The sequence below is a fragment of the Venustampulla echinocandica genome (genome assembly GCF_003357145.1).
Source record: "Venustampulla echinocandica strain BP 5553 chromosome Unknown scaffold_0, whole genome shotgun sequence".
NCBI classification, from domain to species: Eukaryota; Fungi; Ascomycota; class Leotiomycetes; order Helotiales; family Pleuroascaceae; genus Venustampulla; species Venustampulla echinocandica.
In genome coordinates this window covers 3,390,086-3,409,938 of record NW_022474205.1, presented here as the reverse complement: position 1 = coordinate 3,409,938, position 19,853 = coordinate 3,390,086, and the positions used below count along the sequence as shown (strand labels likewise).

Below are 19,853 nucleotides of genomic sequence, written 5' to 3'. Positions count from 1 at the left end.
CTATTATATCTCCTCCTGCTAGGTCAGTTCCTCTTTCCTTCTCGAGGGGCGATTCTCGATATAGTACCCCATGAGAACTATGAAGCCCTTGCATTGGGCGGGCGTAGACTATTCACTTTTGCAAATACTACTTGCGGCACTCCTACTCTGTTCCCGACCTTTTGCAGTCGCCGACAAGAATGACGCTCTTCATCGACCTCGAAGAAATAGTTCACCGACGAAAAGAGCAGGCTCGATACCTCTCCTTATCACCAACAGATGCGGCGAGACGTTATGGCCCGGGATTGAAACACAGGAGGGTACGGCACCGGAAGAAGGAGGATTTGAATTGGCGGCCGGGAAGAGTAAGAACTTAACTGTGGGTGGGGATTGGCAGGGTAGAATTTGGGGAAGGACGAACTGCAGTTTCAACGCTGATGGAACGGCCAGTTCCAAAGGAGATAATACTGCTGCTTGTGATTCTGGAGACTGTGGTGGAGTTCTAAACTGTGTTGTCACAGTGAGTACCACAGCAAGAGCGCTGCCGAATAGTTTTCACTAATTGGATATTATAGGGAAGCACGCCCGTCACACTCGCCGAGTTCGACTTATCTGGTGGTGTCAATAAGAACCAGACTTTCTACGACATATCCCTCGTCGACGGTTACAACTTGCCGTTGAGCATCATTTATTTGCCCGGAGATAATCCAAAGCTTCAAGACATCCCTCCAAATCTCACCAACCCTGCCTGTATCGCCACAGCCGGCCACCTCGCTGATCCTGCACCCTCAGGCTGGAATGGCGGTGCCTCAAATTCATCCTACCCTATTCCCTACGAAGACTCGATGTCATCCACCGACGTGGCAAAATGGTGTCCATGGCCTCTCCAAGTCAAGCAGCCCACCAAACCAGGAGCTGGCATCTACCCCTATCCTGACGACCATATTGAACGTCCAATCTTCGACCCCTGCCTCTCAGGCTGCGCGAAGACAAATTCTCCTGAAGACTGCTGCACCGGAAAGTACAAAGACCCGAACAAGTGCAAACCTAATCTCTTCGCCAAGGCAGCCAAAGCAGTCTGTCCAGATGCTTATAGTTACGCCTTTGACGACCAGACCAGCACATTTATTATTCCCAATGGCGGGGGATGGGAGATTAGGTTTTGCCCTGAGGGGAGAAGCACGAATATTTTGAAGACGTTTAGTACTCAGTTGCATGAGTTGAATGCGGCGGGTGGGGCTACTAAGAGTATTCAGGAGGCTTGTAGGAATAGGACGTTGATAAGGGAAGCTGGGAGGAGTGGTGCGGGGAGAACGAGGGATGGCTTGAGAGGTATGAGTGGGAATTTGGTGGCCCTGTTGATGGTTGTTTCTTGGATTGGTTTTATATTCTATTAAAAAGGCTGTCTGTGTTGGAATACGACCATGGTGGTTATCAAGGGGCTTGGGATAGTTTAATTAAAGCGACATCGAAGGAGGGGACCACAGCAAGAGCAGCGGAAGGAGTTGGCGGATGGGGATTTGATTTTTCTAGCCATTTAAGATACCCAAATTTTACGCCTGGTTCACTGTATTCCGGAAATATCTAAGTCCTCATAATACATTTTGTTAAGACCAGAGAGGGAGAGCAAAACTGAACGGTGCCAATTATCAACCACTGTAAAATAAGCAAGTCCCATACAGTACTTCGTAGATCAAGTCTCCTCCGGATTGACAAATATTAGCTAGGGTATTCTTTAATCTTCTACAGCCGCCATAGCGATCTCGAAATCCGTCCGTAGGCAAGCGTCGCAAAAGATAGAACATAGGACCAAACAAAGAAATGTATCGCGCTGCACCATTAATTTTCATCTACACCATTCGCTTGCTTGATTCGTTCATTCATTCTCTATCTATCTATCCATCCTTCGTTCTATGACTTAACATCATATCTCTAATACATGCAATGCAACGACAAATAAAGAGACAACCCAGAAACTGCAAATCGAATAGGGAGACTAGCCTCGCTATGCAAGCAGGAACAACCGAATATCCAGGAATGTGTTAAGTGCTTGTCGTCATCATGCCCTAGCTGGCCCCCTAGGTTCGTGGATAAGGGAGCTGCCGGTAGGGTTTCTCTCAGCTAGAGCCTCCGTTTTCTGGCATTCTAGAGCCAGTTGTTCGTTAAGAAGGAGGATGTTAGGGCAAAGCTGAAAGAAGGGGGAGAGAATCTCAGGAAGTAGGTTAACGTTTCTGCTTTTGCTTCGCCATCCGGTACTCCTCGGCATCAAAATCACTATCGCTTCCACTCCCTACATCGTCCTCATCCCCTGGCTCTGGTTCCTCATCCTCGACGATATAATCCCCTTGATTCTGCACAATATCCATAGCATCATTGAGTTGATTTCTCAACTTAACATTCGTTGGATCGCAGAGCTGGGCGGCGGTTAGGTGGGCCTTGTTCCTAATTCGAGGGTCAGAACCGGCATCTATCATCATCGCTATGAGTTCTGAGCCGAATTCGATGTTATGTGAGGAGAGGGGTTGGGGTAGGTTGTTTATAAAGCGGACGGCGCTGTGGAGTGGGGTGTCGCCTTCGAGACGGTTTATCGGGTCACATTCGAAGCCCTCTTGGTCGAGGAGGAGGTCGATTACTTCGTCTGCGAGAGATAGATAGTCAGTTAGAGTTCTATTATCCTTTGGTTTCCACGGGAGTGTATCGGTTTGCTCCCATCCTCGTAAGCAACGAGAAGGAGGTGGGGTTATGGATAGAGGGGTATATTGAAGGCTTACAATTTCCAAACAAGGCAGCTTCGTGGTATAAATGATTGCCCAGCACCGACTTTGTCTCATTTAGTAGGATTGCCACCTTCTCCGGATCACCGGTGCTGTCAATGATTTCTTGGAGGAGTTCCGTATTATTTCTACGGCAGGCTTCGATAAGTCGCTCGCCCGGGGTTGCGCCCTATGTCATTGAATATTAGAAGCTGTAGGTTTCAAATTGTAGCAGAAATAGGGCAGATAAGGCTGCGGAAGCCGCGTGTGCTGTAGAGGTTTGGGGAGAGTGGTTGCTGAGGCAGACTTACTGCAGTGTCCACGTCCTGGTCTGGACGATCTCTGGGGTCCGCCATGTTGTATTATATACCGCTTCCTACGCCAACGCCTGGATGTGCTGCGTCTCTGCTCTGGAACACAACCGACCTATACATCATCTTAGCACTGGTGTTTCGAGGATGGCGGTGTTGGGAGACGGAGGGGTAATCGCGAGGAGTTGCGGTGGGGAACCAACCGTCACAATCGTCTACACAGTCCACGAGCAATCAAAATTGTTCTAGAGAGTCAAGAATGGGTACACGGTCGGGGTTGAAAGAGGAAGAAGAATTGAGGAGAGTTGATGAAGTTAGAAGTTGGAAGCGCTTGTATTATTATTAGCATTGTTTGATATCGCTTCAGCCTTCAAGCTCGCGACGGGCCAATCACGATTGCGCATAGCGGGCAGTGCCATCGGACTTTCCTAGCGCCGGTGAGGCTACAATATAGCACCGTATTAAAAGTTTTGGGACTCGCCTCGCTCTATCTCGATACCTCTAAGGCTGTTATTAGATACATATCGCAGATAACCATACTACGGCCCAAATGTTGCTCTGTAAGTTCTATACCTACTCCTATTTGCCCACCCCCACGAAATATCTATGTCTCTAACCTCCCTCCCTTATCGCCAGTCTGCCCCTCCTGCAGCAATGTCCTCACAGTGTCCCCCGTCCCCGCCCTCGCAGCCACCGGCGATGATCCAGAAGGCGACAACCGCCTAGAATGCCGGACATGTCCTTACCAATACGTGCTGAAAAAGCGATACTACGAGCGGAAGGTTTTCACGCGGGCGGAGCGGGAGGATGTCTTTGGTGGACCGGGCGCATGGGATAATGCGCAGAAGGCACACACGCAGTGTCCGGCCGATGGATGCGATGGCACAGAGGCGGCGTTCTTCCAGGTGCAGATTAGGAGTGCTGATGAGCCGATGACTTCGTTTTTCAAGGTGAGTCCTAGGTGTTGGGGAGGGAGAGGGCAGTAGGGCGCGATAGTGACTAACAGCTTGGTAGTGTATGGCCTGTGGGAACCGGTGGAGAGAGAATTGATCGAACATTGCTCGGGAGAGATATGGATCGAAATCAGAGGAGATACATGGTCTTGATACGGAGGGGAACTCTTGGTTTTGCTTGCATTTCAGCGTGGCGTACGGAATGACCATTGATTAGATGCCGTGTGGCATATCACAGTAGACTTGGAGGCATACTTCATTGCGGTAGACGAGGAATACAGGATCTTAAGAAGTACAAAGGATCGATTTCTAGGTCTGTAGAATGCTTTCCCTCTCCCAATAATGCTCCTTGCACCACCAAACGCCTGGTATCGTCCCAATCCCAATCCCAATCCCTCCCAATACCTGGAGGGGCAATGATGCCGTCGCTTTTGATCCTTCGCCAGACCGTATGCTCTCGAACCTCTAACTGCTCGGCCATTCGGCAGCACTCTTCGCTCCCTCGTCCATCAGCCGAGCCACTACATCTGGGCTCAAGATATCCGCCCTGAACCTCTCCTGCTGCAGGAGCTCCAGGTTCTTCAGTGTAGGTCCCGGGTATGTCAGATATTTGGTGTAAGCAGGCTGTGCCCAGTACTGCAAGTATGAGAGGTAGGCAATGAAGGGCGGGGATTCGAGGTATTTGAGGGATGCGAGGTGGTTGAGGTAGAGAGGAGAGGCGAGGGATTGCACAAACTGGTTGCGGAGATTAGTCTGGGGACGAACAGAACAGCAACGATTGAAGGGGAACCGAGATGTTTCTTTTATACCTCCAGCTCAATCTCAAAGCGTGTGAACCCCCCGAATTTTGGCTCCTCAGAGGGCATTGCAGGTGGGGTTTCTTGGGCTGTCGTAGACATGGCGAGATCAGGTTGGGGGATGGTCGCCATCGCCATCGCCATCGTCCTCGTCTTAGGTACAAAAGAAACAAAGGCTTAGACACGGCGCGGGCCAACAAATAAGCTTCAAATCGAGGTCGAGGCTGGATCCTTTGGACTGCGTTCAACTACTCCGTACTACGTGGACAAGGCTGAGATCTAGCTACGGTCAGAACCACAGTAGTGTATGTAAACAAGCTGGGTGGTGGGTGGCAGACAGGTGAAATGTTGGTGGATGCTTAGTAATTCCCCGCAAGGCCTGTGCGAGCTGGTGCAAATTTGGATGGTACTTGTACTTCCCCGACCAGCCTATGCAGAGACAGACAGAGGGGGGTTTTGAAGAGCTGCTACAGTAGGAGGGTTTATACGCTGTACACACAACTACAGTGCAGTACAGTACAGGATACAAGAAAGATAAAGATAAAGAGAAAGGGCACGGCGACGACGTCGCTGTTAAGTTTGCTTGCATTAAAGATCTCATCTCTCCTTGCCGGTCCCTGCAGGGCGACTGAACACCATCGCCAATCCAATCCGACTGAGCCCTGGCGCCAGGTGAGATGGAGCCTAGCTTGGCAACCCCGCCGACAGGAATGTTGATTGCCGGTACGGAGTGCGAAGTACTGTACTGTACTGTACTGTATTTCGAATTCAAAATAATATAATTCAAATCGAGGTCCACCAACAGCAATACGCATTGAGCCAATAATGGATCTGCTTCTCGGGCACGGTATCACCTGGCTCTAAAGGGCTACAGTTGCGCCCGACGCAGGATTCGCAAATGCACCGGCAGAGATACGACGTGTTATCGGTGTACTGTACGTAGGTATGTATGTAGTAGGTACGTCGTATTGCATAGGTCGACGGAGGATATCACCAGGGATCACAAGTCCCTGCACCGACGAATTTATGTCCATGTCCATGTCCATGTCCAGTCTGTTCCAACCTCCTGGTAGAACAGAGATACCTGATGGTACAGTACAGTACGGTACAGTACAATACAATACCACCTACCCCTAGGTAAGGTAGGTAAGGTAGGTACTGGAGCAACTCGGTGCCAACTTGCAAATACTCAGACTCTTATTATTACCAAGTAATAATGCGGATAGAGGAGAGACAGAAGAACCCCCCCCCATCTCCTCTCCTCTTCGGCACTGCACCCGAGGAGTACCCGGACGGAACCCCTTTCCCACTTTCCCCATTTCCCCCTTTCCCCCTTTCCCCCTTTCCCCCCTTTTGCCGCTCGCTTTTGCCTTTCGCCCTTTGCACTTTGACGATCCTGACCCTAAACGCTACCTCTGTCCTGTAGTTGAGTGCCCCGTAGGAGCATGGTAATGGTTACTAGTACCCTAGACTCCAGACTCTAACTTATTAGAAAGTAGTACCCCCTTTCCCTTTCCCCCTTCTCTTTGCCCCTTGCCCCTTGCCTTCGGTCGCTTGTCGCTAGCGGTCCCCTCTCCCACCATCGTGCTGGGAGTAGGACGGAACTACGAGGCAGTATTTGGCAGTCCAGTCTCGCAGTCTCGCAGTCTCGCAGTCTAGCACTTCTAGCTCTTCTAGCACCCTCTCACCGACAAACCCAAACCCCAACTCCATAACCCTCCGCCCACTCCAACTCCAACTCCAACTCCAACGCCAACTCCACCTCGACCTCGAACCCGGACTTGAACTTGAACTTAAACCTCTCATCTCTTAACCCCTCGACCTCAACTCCCAACTCCATTCCCATCTCGACCTGCGCCGTTGCGCGCACGCGTACGCACCCTGTGCCTCTTCACTTGGAGACCTACCACATCTCCCCATCCCACCCGATCTTTATCTCCCTCCATCTGCATCTGCAACGGTACAACTGGGGGGACTCTCCATTCCCTCTTGTCCTCTCACGTTCACGTTCACGTTCACCTCACCTCACCTCTCCTCTCCACTCTCCCTCCTGTCCGACCCCTTCCCACAGACACGCCGGCGCGCCGTGTCCTGATCACATACTAGCACCGCGATCATTAAAGTGCGACGGCCATCAGGAGGTTTAATCCCAGAATCCCAGGCCAAAAGCTGCTCGCCAACATGTCGCTCACCCAACCAGAGCAAACAGGTCAGTCTCTCCTTGTCCCTCCGAACCACACCCCAACCCCAATCTGCGCATGTCGGACGTGGTGCTTCGACACGACACGGCGACAACCTCCCAGCTGGCACTTGTTACACCACAGAGCAAGCTCCATCTCCACTTATCAGGGCGAAGACGTGCCAAGTTGGCCATCCCTCTGTTTCAGACCAGCTTTTGGCCCCAATTCTCCCCCGTCATAGGCATTCCAGGTCTCCCTGCATGAACCCGCTTGCTAACGAGAACCTGTTTGTGCAAATAGACGTCGGTCGTCGTCCCTCTGTCGGGCTCACCCTCAATCTCTCTTCCAACAACCCTTTCCGCAATCGCGCCGCCTCACCCGCTTTGTCGACTTCTCCCCTCTCGCCGTTCGCTCCCCCCCCTAGACCAGTATCGCGAAACCCGTTTCTCGACGCTTCTCCTACAAATATTCCACCAGTCGTCGGATCGCCGGACAAGATGTCTCCTAGAACAACTACTGCGCCCAAGCCAGCCTTGACTGGAAACGCTGCTGAGCTATTTGTACGCACCCCCCCAAACCCCTTTCTCCCAACTCCCAGAGAGCCTTTTTCCCCCAATCGCTCTATGAATCCATTGAGCAACCCCACTGTTTGTTATATATTATTGGAGTTTCGCGACCAGAAGCATCTCACTTAGAAATCAATCACTCATTGGGACTCTAGGACAATCTTACCCTTAACGATCGGCCACCTGCTAGCAACAATACAACACGTCAACCACCAAATCGATCAAATTCCGGCGACAAGCCGCCACCATACTCCTCCGTCGCCAGAGGACGGGGCGAGAATGTACCGCCTCGAGGCCACCCCTCCCACAGACCATCCCAGTCCCAAGAAGAAGCATTGCGAGCTCGCAAGCCTGGAGGATCTAGCAGACCTCGCCCTGCTGATGAGTTGGACATCTTCGCTGACCCGCCGGAATCATCCTCTTCTCGAAAGCCGGAATCTCGACGTCCACGACGGAACTCGGACTCGTCGGTGGTATCGCGCAGTTCAAAATCGGTCGATCCCGAGGAGGAGAAAAAGCGTGCCGAAAGACGACGCCGGGAACGTCGACATCGGGAAGGGAAATCCTCATCAAAGACTAGAAGACCAGACCGAAAGCTAGATATCATCGATAAATTGGATGTTACTAGTATCTATGGCCCGGGATGTGAGTATGGAGTGACTGGGTTATGATTTCATTGCTGACATGAACAGTGTTCCATCATGACGGTCCATTTGACGCTTGTAACCCCCACCGAAACCGACAAGGAAGCCGACGGGCGCCGATGCAAGCCTTTCCAAAGGATTCTCTGAACAACGTATTAGGGGGCAGCGGGCCCTTGAACAAGAGACCTGACCACGCAACATTTCTCGGCAATAATGACGAGGAGGCCTTTAGAGATTACAGCGGTGGAAAGAATGGCTTTGAGCCTGCCGATGGGGCGCGGCCAAACGCTCGTCGACAAGACTCGAATGTTGTCCACGCCACTACACGCGTCGAACCTATCCATGGAGAGGAAACACTCGGTCTAGGCACGTCCACTTTCTTGGAAGGTGCCCCTGCTTCCAGAACCGCGATGCAGCGCCGAGAGAGCGAACATACGGCTCCAATAGATGGTGGCGGCCTATCGAGGAAGAAGTCACTGGCACAGAGAATCAAAAGCATCAACAGCACTAGACGTGATTATGGCCCGTCCGGCCGAATGACTAGCCCAGACGGCATCATTTCCTCGAAGTCTCCAGAGAGCGCAACCTTCACCCCAAGCGGAGGCAAGATCCATGAGTCGAACCCTTTCTTTGACGAGTTTACCAAAGGCGACGATAGCAGGAAAGAAAGCATTACCATAGTCGAACCGGACAAGATAGGTCGAGCACGAGCTCCAAGCAGTCCACGTCGGGGATTTCCTGGTTTGGAGAGACGGGTTACTAGCGATGGTAGTACTGGTGCTGAGCCGCCCGCCAAGGTTGGGGGTGGTTTCCTTTCCCGTGTGAAGAGCTTGAAAGGTGGACCGAGGAAGGGGAAGTCGGTTCCAGAGCCCTAGGTTCAGACCAGAGACACCAAAAACATATACCCGGGGGAGAAGATAAGCTCATGCCAGCAGGTTATCTCGGCGTTCTTTTGCATTTCATTCTGAGTTTCTACGACCTACACGTTTCTACGGGCACTCGGCCACTTGCTGATGAGCACGTCCAAGCATGACGCTGCCTGGGCTCGTGCAGACGGGCTCTGTACTTTTCCTTTTTTTTATTTAGATGAAGCCTTTTGCCCTGGGCCAATCTCTATTATTGCACAATAGCATAATATGCGTCAACGGTACAATGGGGATGTATTGGGTGCCGGCGATGGATGGATACTTGCGGTTTAGCCAATACTTGATTTGAGCTGGGTGGAAGTTATAACACGCCGGACCGATAGTTGCACACATGGATCATTTGCTTAGGTAAATCAGAGGAAGCCTAGGTAGTCTTCGTTCTGTTCGTAGCGGAGTCTTAGGTGGAGGGGATGAAGTGTCCGGGGTAGTATAACTTGAAGGGCGAGAAATAAATTACTTTGATACCCATTGCTGTTCGTTCGACCTCGGGTTTATCTCTGTTGTGAACGTGAGCAAGGGAACGTCACCCGAGTGATAGGTAAAGGGACAGGGAACTACTGTAGCTCATGCTAAGCTTCTAGGGTGAAGGTCAAGGTCTGAAGCTTTTACAATTCGCTGCATGTCGTACTTTATGCCTAGTTGACCAGAAATACTTCGCTCTGACCTACAGCAAATATATGGATGGTGGCGTGCCTTATAAGTTAAAGGGGCCACGCTGGTTCTAGTCACAGAATCAATGCCACGTGACCCAACCTCCACCTAAGGTACCTTATGCCTACAAATATTCCGCTCTCGTACAACTACTTATCCAGCAAACCTCTCTTTACAGTGTCTCAAAATTTCAAGGGTTTCTACACTCATTCGCCATGTTATGACACCTGTCGCACCTAAAACCCCATCTCTGTGCTCTTCAACAACCTGATATCCGAGATGCGAGCAGCAGCAGATGATGATATGGCCACAACCGAACCAGCGCAGCCTATCACGGCTGATAAACTCCTTGCTTTGGAGATTGAACAAGCAGCGAAATTTGATCGGAGGAGGGCCAGTACCGCATGTCAGAGTTTAGACGACCTGCTTAGAGGAAACGGAGAGGAGGGACTCGAAAGGGGGGTTGTTGTGGGAGTTAGTGCGGAGGGGAGGGAAGGAGAGGGTGTCTTGGTTAGTTCGCTCGTAAACTTTGGAGTTTCTTGTGCGTGGTTTTTTTGGGCTGCTCTTGATTATTTCGTTCTTGGGGGTGTCTTGAGTTCAAGGGGGCTTTTACTCGAGGTGCGTAGAGGGTCGGCCTTGAAAGGGGGACTTGCACGCTGTCGAAGTCGACGGTGGAGAAGCAAACTGGAGGGCCTCGTTTGCCTCTGGTTTTTGAGTCTTCATACTGTATGCCTCTTTTATTTCTTGAACAAATCTTTGTCCTGCTCCATACCTGTCCAGCCCCCTCTTCCTATTATTTCTCACCACTCCTTCTCCTATCATAGCTAACCGTTTGCTTCATCTTAAGATGTCATTCCACCTCCTTGCCTCCTTTTTAATTCCTCATCTATCATCATTAAACACCGCAATTGAAAACCCCAAACCAAAGCCAAAACCAAAAGCTGCAATAATCGACACCACCGGCTCCTTCCCACTCCCTCTCCTCGCGAAAGTGTTGAAATCACGGATCCTTGAAGATCGCTCCGTGGACGGAGTCAACGATGATAGGCGAGGGGGAAATGCCCTGGAAGAAGCAGTACAGCTATGCCTTGAGATGGTTACTATTAGTCGGGTTTTTGACGTGGAGGGTCTCTTAGAAGTTTTAGATGAGATTGAACGAGGCAATCAACCAAACGGAGTTTACGAAGCTACCAGCCAGGAGCAGCCGGGGAGATCTCTAGAGATATCCGACAGCCAAGATGAAAGCCTTAGCCCTGCAGCTACATCGCCACGACGAACCACCCCCTCGACAGGAGAAGGAAGTATAGAGGTTATCATTGTGGATAACATGACTCAAATCATCAATGAGTTATTCCCCAGACGAGAAAAATCAAACGGTTCGTCTTCCTTTCCCTTCGTAAACTCCAAACAATATTCTTATGAAATAACGATGATTAGTATATACCCTTCTCGATTCACTCTCCCTAGCTCTCCACACCCTATCTCGAAAACAAAACATATTAACGCTTCTCCACAACTCCGCCGTCGATATCAACTCCTACCACCCTCAACACCAGAAGCCACAGGCCAATAAAAACCCCCTGCCACCACCACCCACACCCTCGGTATTCCGATCTAATCCCCGTAAACCAGCCCTTGGGAAGCTCTTTGAGCAATTCCCGCAACTCCACATTTTCATCTCCGCTTTGCCTATGAGGAGGCGGGACGCGGAGATTCTCTATGGTGGTGAAAAAGATGAGGAGGATGTGAGGCTATGTTGGGTGATTGAGGTTTTGAAGGATGAGTGCCCGAAACTAAACCTCCTTGGCATGGGGAATAAAAAAGCTACGGGGAGGGGCGACGAGTTTGGTGGCAGGGAGGGCATGTGGATGCCGGTAGATATTGCGGGTGGGGTAAGATTTGTACCTGCGTTTGCGGAGGGAGGAGGGCTGGGTGCGTGAGGCTTTGGAAAAAAGCTTATCTTACTTTAGCGGATGGGGAGATGTTTTTTTTATTTTAAATATACCCTTCCTTCGGGGTGGGGGTAAGTAATGTGGGGGGAGGGGGGGGCAATACAGGGATAGAAGTAAGTAGATGGGAGTTCCCGAGAAACTCCCTTCTTACACTTTGAGAGTGGCGGAAAAGGAGCTATCCCAGCTAGGCGCCACATCGTGGTAGGAGTGGAATAACGCCATGAGTATGCGGAAAATGTCATTATACAACGAATACACAACACCATGAAGAGTATATGTATGTATTTTTTAGTTCTCTGTGCGAGAACATATCAAACGACATGATTTCCACGGGCAGCGCTAGACCCCCAAACCCCCTAGCATCTATCATATACCGATATCAGGTTCACAGAAATTCATAGTAATATTTTACATAAAAGCATGCCATGAGAATAGCGCAGAGGATATCTATAGTTTTGGTTTCCTCTCTAAGTGTAAAAGTGCAAACAAGCAATTTAGTTTCCCTTGTGTATGTTAAAATCCCCAGAACGCCTTGCTAACGCTAACCATTCTAACGGGTGCCTGGCTCCCATGTTGAGCCGTGGCCCCATTGTACTATTGATACAAGAACGCCCTATGAAATGGCAGAAAAAGAGATATGGTGGATGAGCAGAACTATACTGCTGCCCACTCGACGACTTGGAGAGCACACATTACGAGAATGAGCGTCGAGGGAAGAATCCTTCGCAAGCATTAGCAGAGGTTTAAAGAGACGGAGAGGATCAATATGGGAGAACAGAGACATACCAGATAACGTAACTCTGGAAGAGCAGTTTACTCATCACTCCCTCATACACCCCATTGATCTGGCATATCTGTGCCAGCTGTAACGCACTGGGCGCGCCGGTCAACAAAAAGCACACGATGACGAAGATAGGATCCCCAAGTATGCTAATAGGCACGAACTTGGCCATGAGCGCAAGCAAAGGCGCCATAATGATGGTAGGCAAGAGCATACGGGAGATGAGAGAGGCAACGAGAAGCTTCGTCCCGATTTTATTCTCTTCCGAATTCTCGTCAAGTGCTTCCCTAGACTGCGTGTTGCGGGCCAAGTTGGCTCCTAAGACTACCAAGATCAAAGGTACAGCCACGCCACCTGATTGCGAAACAGCCCTAGTAACAGAGTTTGCGATGAACGAACCTTCCTGGAAGAAAAGACGTTGAAGCTGGGGGACCGATGCAACGATCGTTGCAAGGAGCATCGCCCAAAGAGGAGGATTCATGAATTCCCATAGACCAAGGAAAAAGCGACCTAGTAGATTTGAAGCTTTCGAAAGGACGTGTTGTAGGGGATTTGGAAGGGCGTGGAAAACTCTGTCGGAAGCTTCCCTGGTTTTGAGGGACACATAGTGGGCTACACGTCGGGTGTGAAGACGCACGGAGGGGATAATGCCTTTAATGCCACTTGGGATTTCTTGTTCGTCTGGAGATACTGTGCGGATGCTTGGGAATGAAGTTATATGGCCATTGGTGAACGCATCGTAGAAAGGATTGCCTTTGGTAGGGGCGACAATACTAGGCTTTTTCTTCGAATCTTCATCGTCATCGTCATCTGAATCGAAGGATCCAGCATACTGAGCATAATGAACCGGGGTTCTGCCTCCTGAATCGAATGAGGTGGTGGATGAGCATCCGTTTAGCGGTTGGTCAGATCCATCATCCTCATTGCCGTCCAAGCCAATAATCAGGTCTCCGGTCGGGTCATCTCTATATCGTCCCTCTTCGACGTCGGGCGTCTCGCTTGATTCATACTTCTCAGCTGGCGCCAGTAAAACGTGATATCCCCAGCTCCACCTCACGAGTTGGCCCAGCTGCTGGAAAATCAAAAGGTACAGGATACCTCGAGCCGACACTTCGTCGTCATTATCACCGGGTATCTTATCCCAGTGTAGTCCCTTCAATGTTTGTGATAGCGATATGACAAGTGATATCGGAAGCGAGTTCGAGTTGCCAAATACCTACTGTTGTTAGCGGCCTCCAAATTAAAGCTTGGCACAATTGACTTACTCCCATGGCGGTGACAAAATTCGTCGGCCTCTTCTTGAGTTTGAAAGCCTTCGAGACCAATATGGACACCAGATACGAAACTAATGTTTGTACCACGAAGATGACGGGAATGATGGCCAAGTCCAACAGCTTATCCGCGTTTAATTGAGATGCCAATTTCGTGAAGACTACGGGCACCCAAAGTTAGTAAACATTTTCTCGTCCATTGCAAAACGATCGTTGAACAACGTACTAAGGCAAGGTGTGAATAACGCCACATTCAGATTGGCGGCGAATTTCTGGTTCTCGGCATCGAACATGCCCTGTCTCGCGATGATATACCCAGGCAAGCTCACGCACACCACCTCCATCACCGCCTCGAAGACCAGGAGGATAAGACGGCCAAGATCGGGGTGGGCGTCGTGGGTATTGGCGCGGGAGCCAAGGAATGCGAAGCTCCCGAACGCCGTGAGGCTGTTTGTGCCTGCGGCGATCGACGGATGGCCATTGTTACTGCTTCCTGCGATAGCAGCATTGAGGCGATAAGATGTGGGCGTGCTTAGAAGATTGCCAGCCCAGCCCATAGCCATGACAGATGATCGGAGAGGAGAGGAGTTTGCGGCCCTCTACCGCTGCGATGTTTGGTCTCGGACGTCGGGATAGGGTGAGTATAGGTAGGTACCTTAGGTAGTACGGGATGGCGACAGAGTGATGATGGAGGCGAATTGCAGAAGCCCTTCTCAAAATCGAAAAAAAGAGCACTTGTCTTTGAGAAGATGAGGTTCCAAGGGGACTGCAGGCAGAATTGTATTATGCAGTCAGTGGTGATGGCGATGGTGATGGTGAAGGAGAAGGAGATGGCGATGGGCGATGGCGATGTGGCGATGGCTGGTGGGTGTTTGCGATAAGGAGAGAGTACCAGCTCAGCACAGCAACAGCAACAGCAACAGCTACCTACCTGGGGCTATGTACAGCGTAAGGCACCCGGGAGGTCAAGTAGTACTGGAACAGGCACAAAGAATCCACTGTCGCACCGCTGTGTTACAGTCGTAAGGTTGTTAATAATGACGTGATTACGTATTGATACATACGTAGTACCTTGGAGCACCTCGCTGCCGGTTTACTACTTAAAGGTACCTACAGTACCTACTACCTACCTGAGGTACACTGCCTAGGTACCTTGTGCACTTAGGCCCCCTACTAATACTGAGTGAGCATGATAGAGGTGCCTTATAACTTTGTACGCGGTCTTCGTAAAGGCGTACAGTACACCTACTTGGTACCACCGCAGCATGATACTTCACCTCATTACTGCGTAAGTATTACATAGGTACTGTCTAGTACCAGGTACGGTACCTGTCTGGATCCGAGAGTTCGGTCGGCGAGGATGATTGCTGGCAACGCGTGGCTGGCTGTGATGGGTGCCGTGGAAGGTGCCGTGAAACAGCAACCGGTCGTACAGAGTGTGTACGAAGGACATGTATTGCGTGCGTCCTGCGCGCAGCACCAGAGATGTTACCACATGGGGAAGAACTGCAAGTTGACTGGCTCGACTCCGCCTCCTCGATAGGGGATCTGGGTCATCTAGGGAGCCTGGCCAATCTAGCCGTAATACCTTATCGGTGCTGTGGCGTGCTACGAGTACGAAGTACCGCTACTGTAGTGAAAAGAGCACCGACGATCAATAGTTCTTAGTTCACTGGATGGACGGAGGACGGTACCGAGTGACTTAAGGTAGAGAATAACGCAAGTGCACACTTGTAGGTACATGTGCCTACCTCGGTATCTTTTGCAATGTCTTTATCGTCAACTTCGATTAGGAGTACGAAGTAGTCATGAATATACTTCGCGCTTCGCAGAATGGTGATGAATAGGAGGTAGCTGACGTCATAGAGGAGAGCTGTCTACCGGTACTTTTTCTCTAGAAGGGTTGGCGGCGAGGAAATATGCATGCAGCATTTCCTGTACTTCGTAGGCTTATTATTCACCCTCCGGTCTATATAGTACTTATATACCTAAGGTACCTAGGTATCTACTCACCAAAATATCTAGAGCTGGAGAAGGATGCCCGAGTAGTCGGCAGAATTACGCGTCCAATGGATCTGTGGCTGGCTTTGCATCTGCGAGTATAGATAGCAACGGAGAAAATCCCTTGGCCCGTACCGGGAGGAATATATTTGCAATTTCATGGAACTATTGGTAGGAACTATTGGTACAGTAGGAAGTGGTGCAGCCTGCTACTGCACATTTGCCACACTGGCCCTGACTTATGCACAGGAGTTACGGAGGTAGAGCAGCTGTAGCGCCTACAGGCTCCAGCTACAGGCTCCGGCCTACCGGCGGTGGGCTACAGGCGTTGCCGCCTACTACCCCCTATGCCCTTTGCCCTACAAGGCCTTCCAGGAGCCACACTCGCAAGCCCACAGTCCACAGTCCACAGTCCACTTCACGCTTTACGCTTTACGGAGCGCTCCAGTGCTCCAATGCTCCCCCAACCACAATGTCAACGTCATCGCACAGCCACCATCCAGAGCCCCTCCATCTCCAACAGCTTCTCCTACTGCTACCCAGCATAAGAATCAATAATAAAGAAGCATTTGAAAGCCCCAATTCTCGTCTCGCTGCAGATCAACGCTCGAGCCAGGACCCGTCCCTTCTTGTCGCCACCACCGAGGCAATTCGCTGTTGCCGCAGCGCCGGGACGGGGACGGGGAAACGGGGAGGCGGGGACACTCCGCGTACCAAGGACGAGTACCCAAGTAAGTACTGTCACTATTGTACTCTCCGTGCCAAAAGTACTGTACCAACCTTAAGGAGGTACAGGCTCCAGAGGTACTACTGCTGTACAGTATCGAATCTGATTCATTTTGTCTCAGCACCGAACAGAGCGGGAAAAAGATTCGGTTTCAGCTTCTTAGGGAGCTTCTGCCAAAAGGCCAACTCCTGCCGTATTCCCTACCCGCTGCTCTCGCCACTGCAAGGAACTCAATTCTCCTCTGCTCGGGCGCTATTATTATTGTTAGGCTTGAACTGGGCATGAAATCGCTCAGTACTGGCTCTCGTTGCACCGCCTCAGGTACCGAGCCGGACCGTCGCCTTGTTAGCACCGCATCGTCAGCAACGAGCGAAACGACCAGTCCACAATTTCTTCGCTTTGCTTCGCAACGCCCCTCGGTCTCCTCCGTAGCCCCAATTAAAGAAATCGACATCTTCCCACAAGGTGCCCTCAAACCCCCCGCGGGCCTCGTCTGGTCTACCAAACCATCTGCAAAGGTGCGCCGGAAGCTGCGGCCTCGATACCAATACAACCCAAGGGAACTCACGTACGTCCCACCCCCTCCAGACTCCTCGGCGCGAAGATATATTCGTTCAACAACCCATATGCTCACATCACACGGTGCAGAGATACTGCCCGGCCGTGACCCTCTCCCCCCCCAACGGCTTCCACCTTTCCCCCGAGACTCATGCCCCGAAGATAGATTATACCAGCAGCAATGGCTTCCCCGCCAGATCGCGCAGCGCGCGCTCCTGAGGACCCAAACCTCGCTGATGCGATTCCCTCAAGTTCTGGATCTGAGCTCTCCGCCGAATCCGAAGACTCCTCTCCAGCCCTCAGCCCAGGCCTAGTCAACGCAAGTAGCCCCCGAGTCCCTTCGCTTCCTGCGCTTCGATCTGCCTCCGACCCCCAGTGCGCAACACCCATGAGTGTCCAGTCAACTCCTCTGGGGATGCTGCAGAATGCGCGTAGACCAAATATGGCTCCAGCAGTGTCACCAGGACAAGGTGGTGTGGGTAGTGGTTTGCCGCAAAGCATGGAGGCGAAGATGAGGGCGTTCCATCTGTCAAGACAAGGCACGCCGCCGGGTCGCCCGCCGATGGGAAACTCCATTTCAGCAGGTTCCCCTTCCAGTGCGCCTGCATTTGGTGGCCAAGCAACTGGAGGTCTCCCGGCCGGGTTACAGTTGCCCATTCGGCCATCTCCTCAGAACTTCGCCTCTGCTCCGGTCACCCCAAAGATGCCTGCAAAACCCACGGGATTGAGTGCGCGTCGAGGCATGAAGTTACCGGGAGGCTTGCCTGGTGGTCTGTCTGGAGATAGCGCACCCGACGCCAACGGCAATGCCAAACCGAAGGAGGATAACTCACTGTTCAATAAATACTCCGAGTATGTCGACACGAAGAATGGTGTCTTGAAGTTCGCAGGGAAAGCACAGATTGATGGGCAAGGGATCAAGTTCGCTGGTGGGCATACTTTCAACATCTCTCTCGATGAGGTAGATACCCTGGAGGAGTTGGGGAAAGGGAACTATGGCACCGTCTATAAGGTCAGGCATGCGCGGCCACGGATACGGCGACCAGGTCTGGGGCTTGCAGGCAATAAGCTGCCATCCTCCAGCTCTTCTATAGCATCGCCAGAGCAGCAAAATGGCGCTGAAGGGTCACCCCAAGGCAATACGACCGGTGTGATCATGGCAATGAAGGAACTCCGGCTCGAGTTGGACGAGGCCAAGTTCAGGGCGATTATTATGGAATTGGACATCTTGCACAAGTGCCTGAGTCCTTGCATAATTGATTTCTACGGTGCATTCTTTCAAGAGGGGGCCGTCTACATCTGCATCGAGTTCATGGATGGTGGTTCGATCGATAAGCTCTATGGTGATGGAATTCCCGAGAATGTGCTACGAAAGATCACCTATGCTACGACGCAAGGGCTCAGGACATTAAAAGATGATCATAACATCATTCATAGAGATGTCAAACCAACCAATATCCTGGTAAATACGCGCGGTCAAGTGAAGATCTGCGATTTTGGCGTTTCCGGGAACCTAGTTGCAAGCATTGCAAAGACCAATATTGGTTGCCAGTCTTACATGGCTCCGGAGCGAATATCGGGCGGTGGGATGTCCCAGGCGAATGCGGATGGTGGGACTTACAGTGTTCAATCCGATATCTGGTCCTTGGGACTGACCATCATCGAATGTGCACTTGGACGGTATCCTTACCCTCCCGAGACCTACAACAACGTATTTTCCCAGCTCAGCGTAAGTTTTCTTCTGCCCTTCGATACGCATTAATTCTAATGAGAGAATAGGCAATCGTAGATGGTGACCCACCCGACTTACCAGAAGAAGGCTTCTCAGAACTTGCCCGCGATTTTGTTCGTGGGTGTCTGAATAAGATTCCGAAATTGCGTCCTACTTACAGCATGCTACTTCAACATGGATGGCTTGCTGAACTTTCGAAGCCTGCGACAATTACCGAGGCTGACGAAGAAGAGGCTGAGGCTGGCGGTAATGCTTCGGGCCCAGTTCTGCTAGGAAAGAGCGGGACGGATGATGAGGAAGTTTCCACCTGGGTTAAAAATGCCCTTGAAAGGAAGCAGAAGGGCCTACTGGGTGTGAGTGCGAAGCCCGCGCTTCATGCTGCACCACTGGATGCCGTCAGTCCAATAGGCAGCCCGGCTGCTTAGCCTTGATACGATACCCTTCGTTCGATTGTGCAGGTTAGCCGTGATGATTGAGATGAGCGATATGAGTGGAATGATCTAGGTGCCTTCCGTGAGGGCATTCCTTTTTTTGGGGGGGGGGGGGACCTCTCTCCATACTTACTGCTTGCGCTTAGCGTATAGAACGCCATAAAATAGGGATATGAACAGGCGAGGGATTGGCCATTTTCCTAGGCGTGTTTTGTTTACCATGCATTAGCGGACTGGAGGTTTGTGGCATTGGTTTGGTTGGTACGATAGGGCGGATTTCCTTTGTACTTCTCCTATGTGCCGTGAAGGAAGAAGGCCCGTACTAGAAGACCTGTTGTCGCAAGAGCATTTCAACGGGATCATACTTGGTACGATAATCGGCATTAAGAGGGCGGCATATATCAGACGGGTTTATCGCAAGGACCTGGCGTTCTATTTCCTCAAGCAAGCGAAACTTACCTACACATACCAGCTTTATCCATAGCGTATCTTACGATGAGATAAACAAATGAATGCAAGCAATCAAACATTACATCGAAAGCAGTTGATAAACACTCTACGGAGGTGTTGAATAGCCCCTTCAAAATTTGACAGTGATTGACGATATACCTACCTAAGGTAGGTAGCTATCTGGTGCTCC

At 51.0% G+C, this 19,853-nt stretch overlaps 8 protein-coding genes across 8 annotated transcripts; 5 read left to right on the top strand and 3 right to left on the bottom strand.

Moving 5' to 3' along the window:
* Positions 1–70: 70 nt before the first annotated feature.
* BP5553_01061 (Osmotin, thaumatin-like protein) lies at positions 71–1,376 on the top strand (the record flags this gene model as incomplete). Its single annotated transcript, XM_032009684.1, has 2 exons — positions 71–499; positions 555–1,376. The coding sequence occupies 2 exons, from the start codon at positions 71–73 to the stop codon at positions 1,374–1,376; spliced, it is 1,251 nt and encodes a 416-aa protein (XP_031873738.1).
* Positions 1,377–2,201: 825 nt separating this feature from the next.
* BP5553_01060 (Uncharacterized protein) lies at positions 2,202–3,088 on the bottom strand (the record flags this gene model as incomplete). The annotated part of the gene is made up of 3 exons (XM_032009683.1): positions 2,202–2,617; positions 2,751–2,922; positions 3,044–3,088. The coding sequence occupies 3 exons, from the start codon at positions 3,086–3,088 to the stop codon at positions 2,202–2,204; spliced, it is 633 nt and encodes a 210-aa protein (XP_031873737.1).
* A 505-nt stretch (positions 3,089–3,593) lies between these two features.
* On the top strand, positions 3,594–4,093 carry BP5553_01059 (Uncharacterized protein; the record flags this gene model as incomplete). Its single annotated transcript, XM_032009682.1, has 3 exons — positions 3,594–3,603; positions 3,680–3,993; positions 4,058–4,093. 3 exons carry the CDS (start codon positions 3,594–3,596, stop codon positions 4,091–4,093), a joined length of 360 nt encoding a protein of 119 aa, XP_031873736.1.
* Positions 4,094–4,461: 368 nt separating this feature from the next.
* On the bottom strand, positions 4,462–4,931 carry BP5553_01058 (uncharacterized protein; the record flags this gene model as incomplete). The annotated part of the gene is made up of 2 exons (XM_032009681.1): positions 4,462–4,731; positions 4,806–4,931. The coding sequence occupies 2 exons, from the start codon at positions 4,929–4,931 to the stop codon at positions 4,462–4,464; spliced, it is 396 nt and encodes a 131-aa protein (XP_031873735.1).
* Positions 4,932–6,974: 2,043 nt separating this feature from the next.
* Positions 6,975–9,058, top strand: BP5553_01057 (Uncharacterized protein; the record flags this gene model as incomplete). The annotated part of the gene is made up of 4 exons (XM_032009680.1): positions 6,975–7,002; positions 7,274–7,533; positions 7,695–8,184; positions 8,232–9,058. The coding sequence occupies 4 exons, from the start codon at positions 6,975–6,977 to the stop codon at positions 9,056–9,058; spliced, it is 1,605 nt and encodes a 534-aa protein (XP_031873734.1).
* A 1,549-nt stretch (positions 9,059–10,607) lies between these two features.
* Positions 10,608–11,700, top strand: BP5553_01056 (uncharacterized protein; the record flags this gene model as incomplete). Its single annotated transcript, XM_032009679.1, has 2 exons — positions 10,608–11,136; positions 11,198–11,700. The coding sequence occupies 2 exons, from the start codon at positions 10,608–10,610 to the stop codon at positions 11,698–11,700; spliced, it is 1,032 nt and encodes a 343-aa protein (XP_031873733.1).
* A 666-nt stretch (positions 11,701–12,366) lies between these two features.
* Positions 12,367–14,327, bottom strand: BP5553_01055 (Auxin efflux carrier; the record flags this gene model as incomplete). The annotated part of the gene is made up of 4 exons (XM_032009678.1): positions 12,367–12,433; positions 12,499–13,709; positions 13,759–13,925; positions 13,991–14,327. 4 exons carry the CDS (start codon positions 14,325–14,327, stop codon positions 12,367–12,369), a joined length of 1,782 nt encoding a protein of 593 aa, XP_031873732.1.
* Positions 14,328–17,231: 2,904 nt separating this feature from the next.
* Positions 17,232–19,207, top strand: BP5553_01054 (BOS5, mitogen-activated protein kinase; the record flags this gene model as incomplete). Its single annotated transcript, XM_032009677.1, has 2 exons — positions 17,232–18,779; positions 18,830–19,207. The coding sequence occupies 2 exons, from the start codon at positions 17,232–17,234 to the stop codon at positions 19,205–19,207; spliced, it is 1,926 nt and encodes a 641-aa protein (XP_031873731.1).
* Positions 19,208–19,853: the final 646 nt, after the last annotated feature.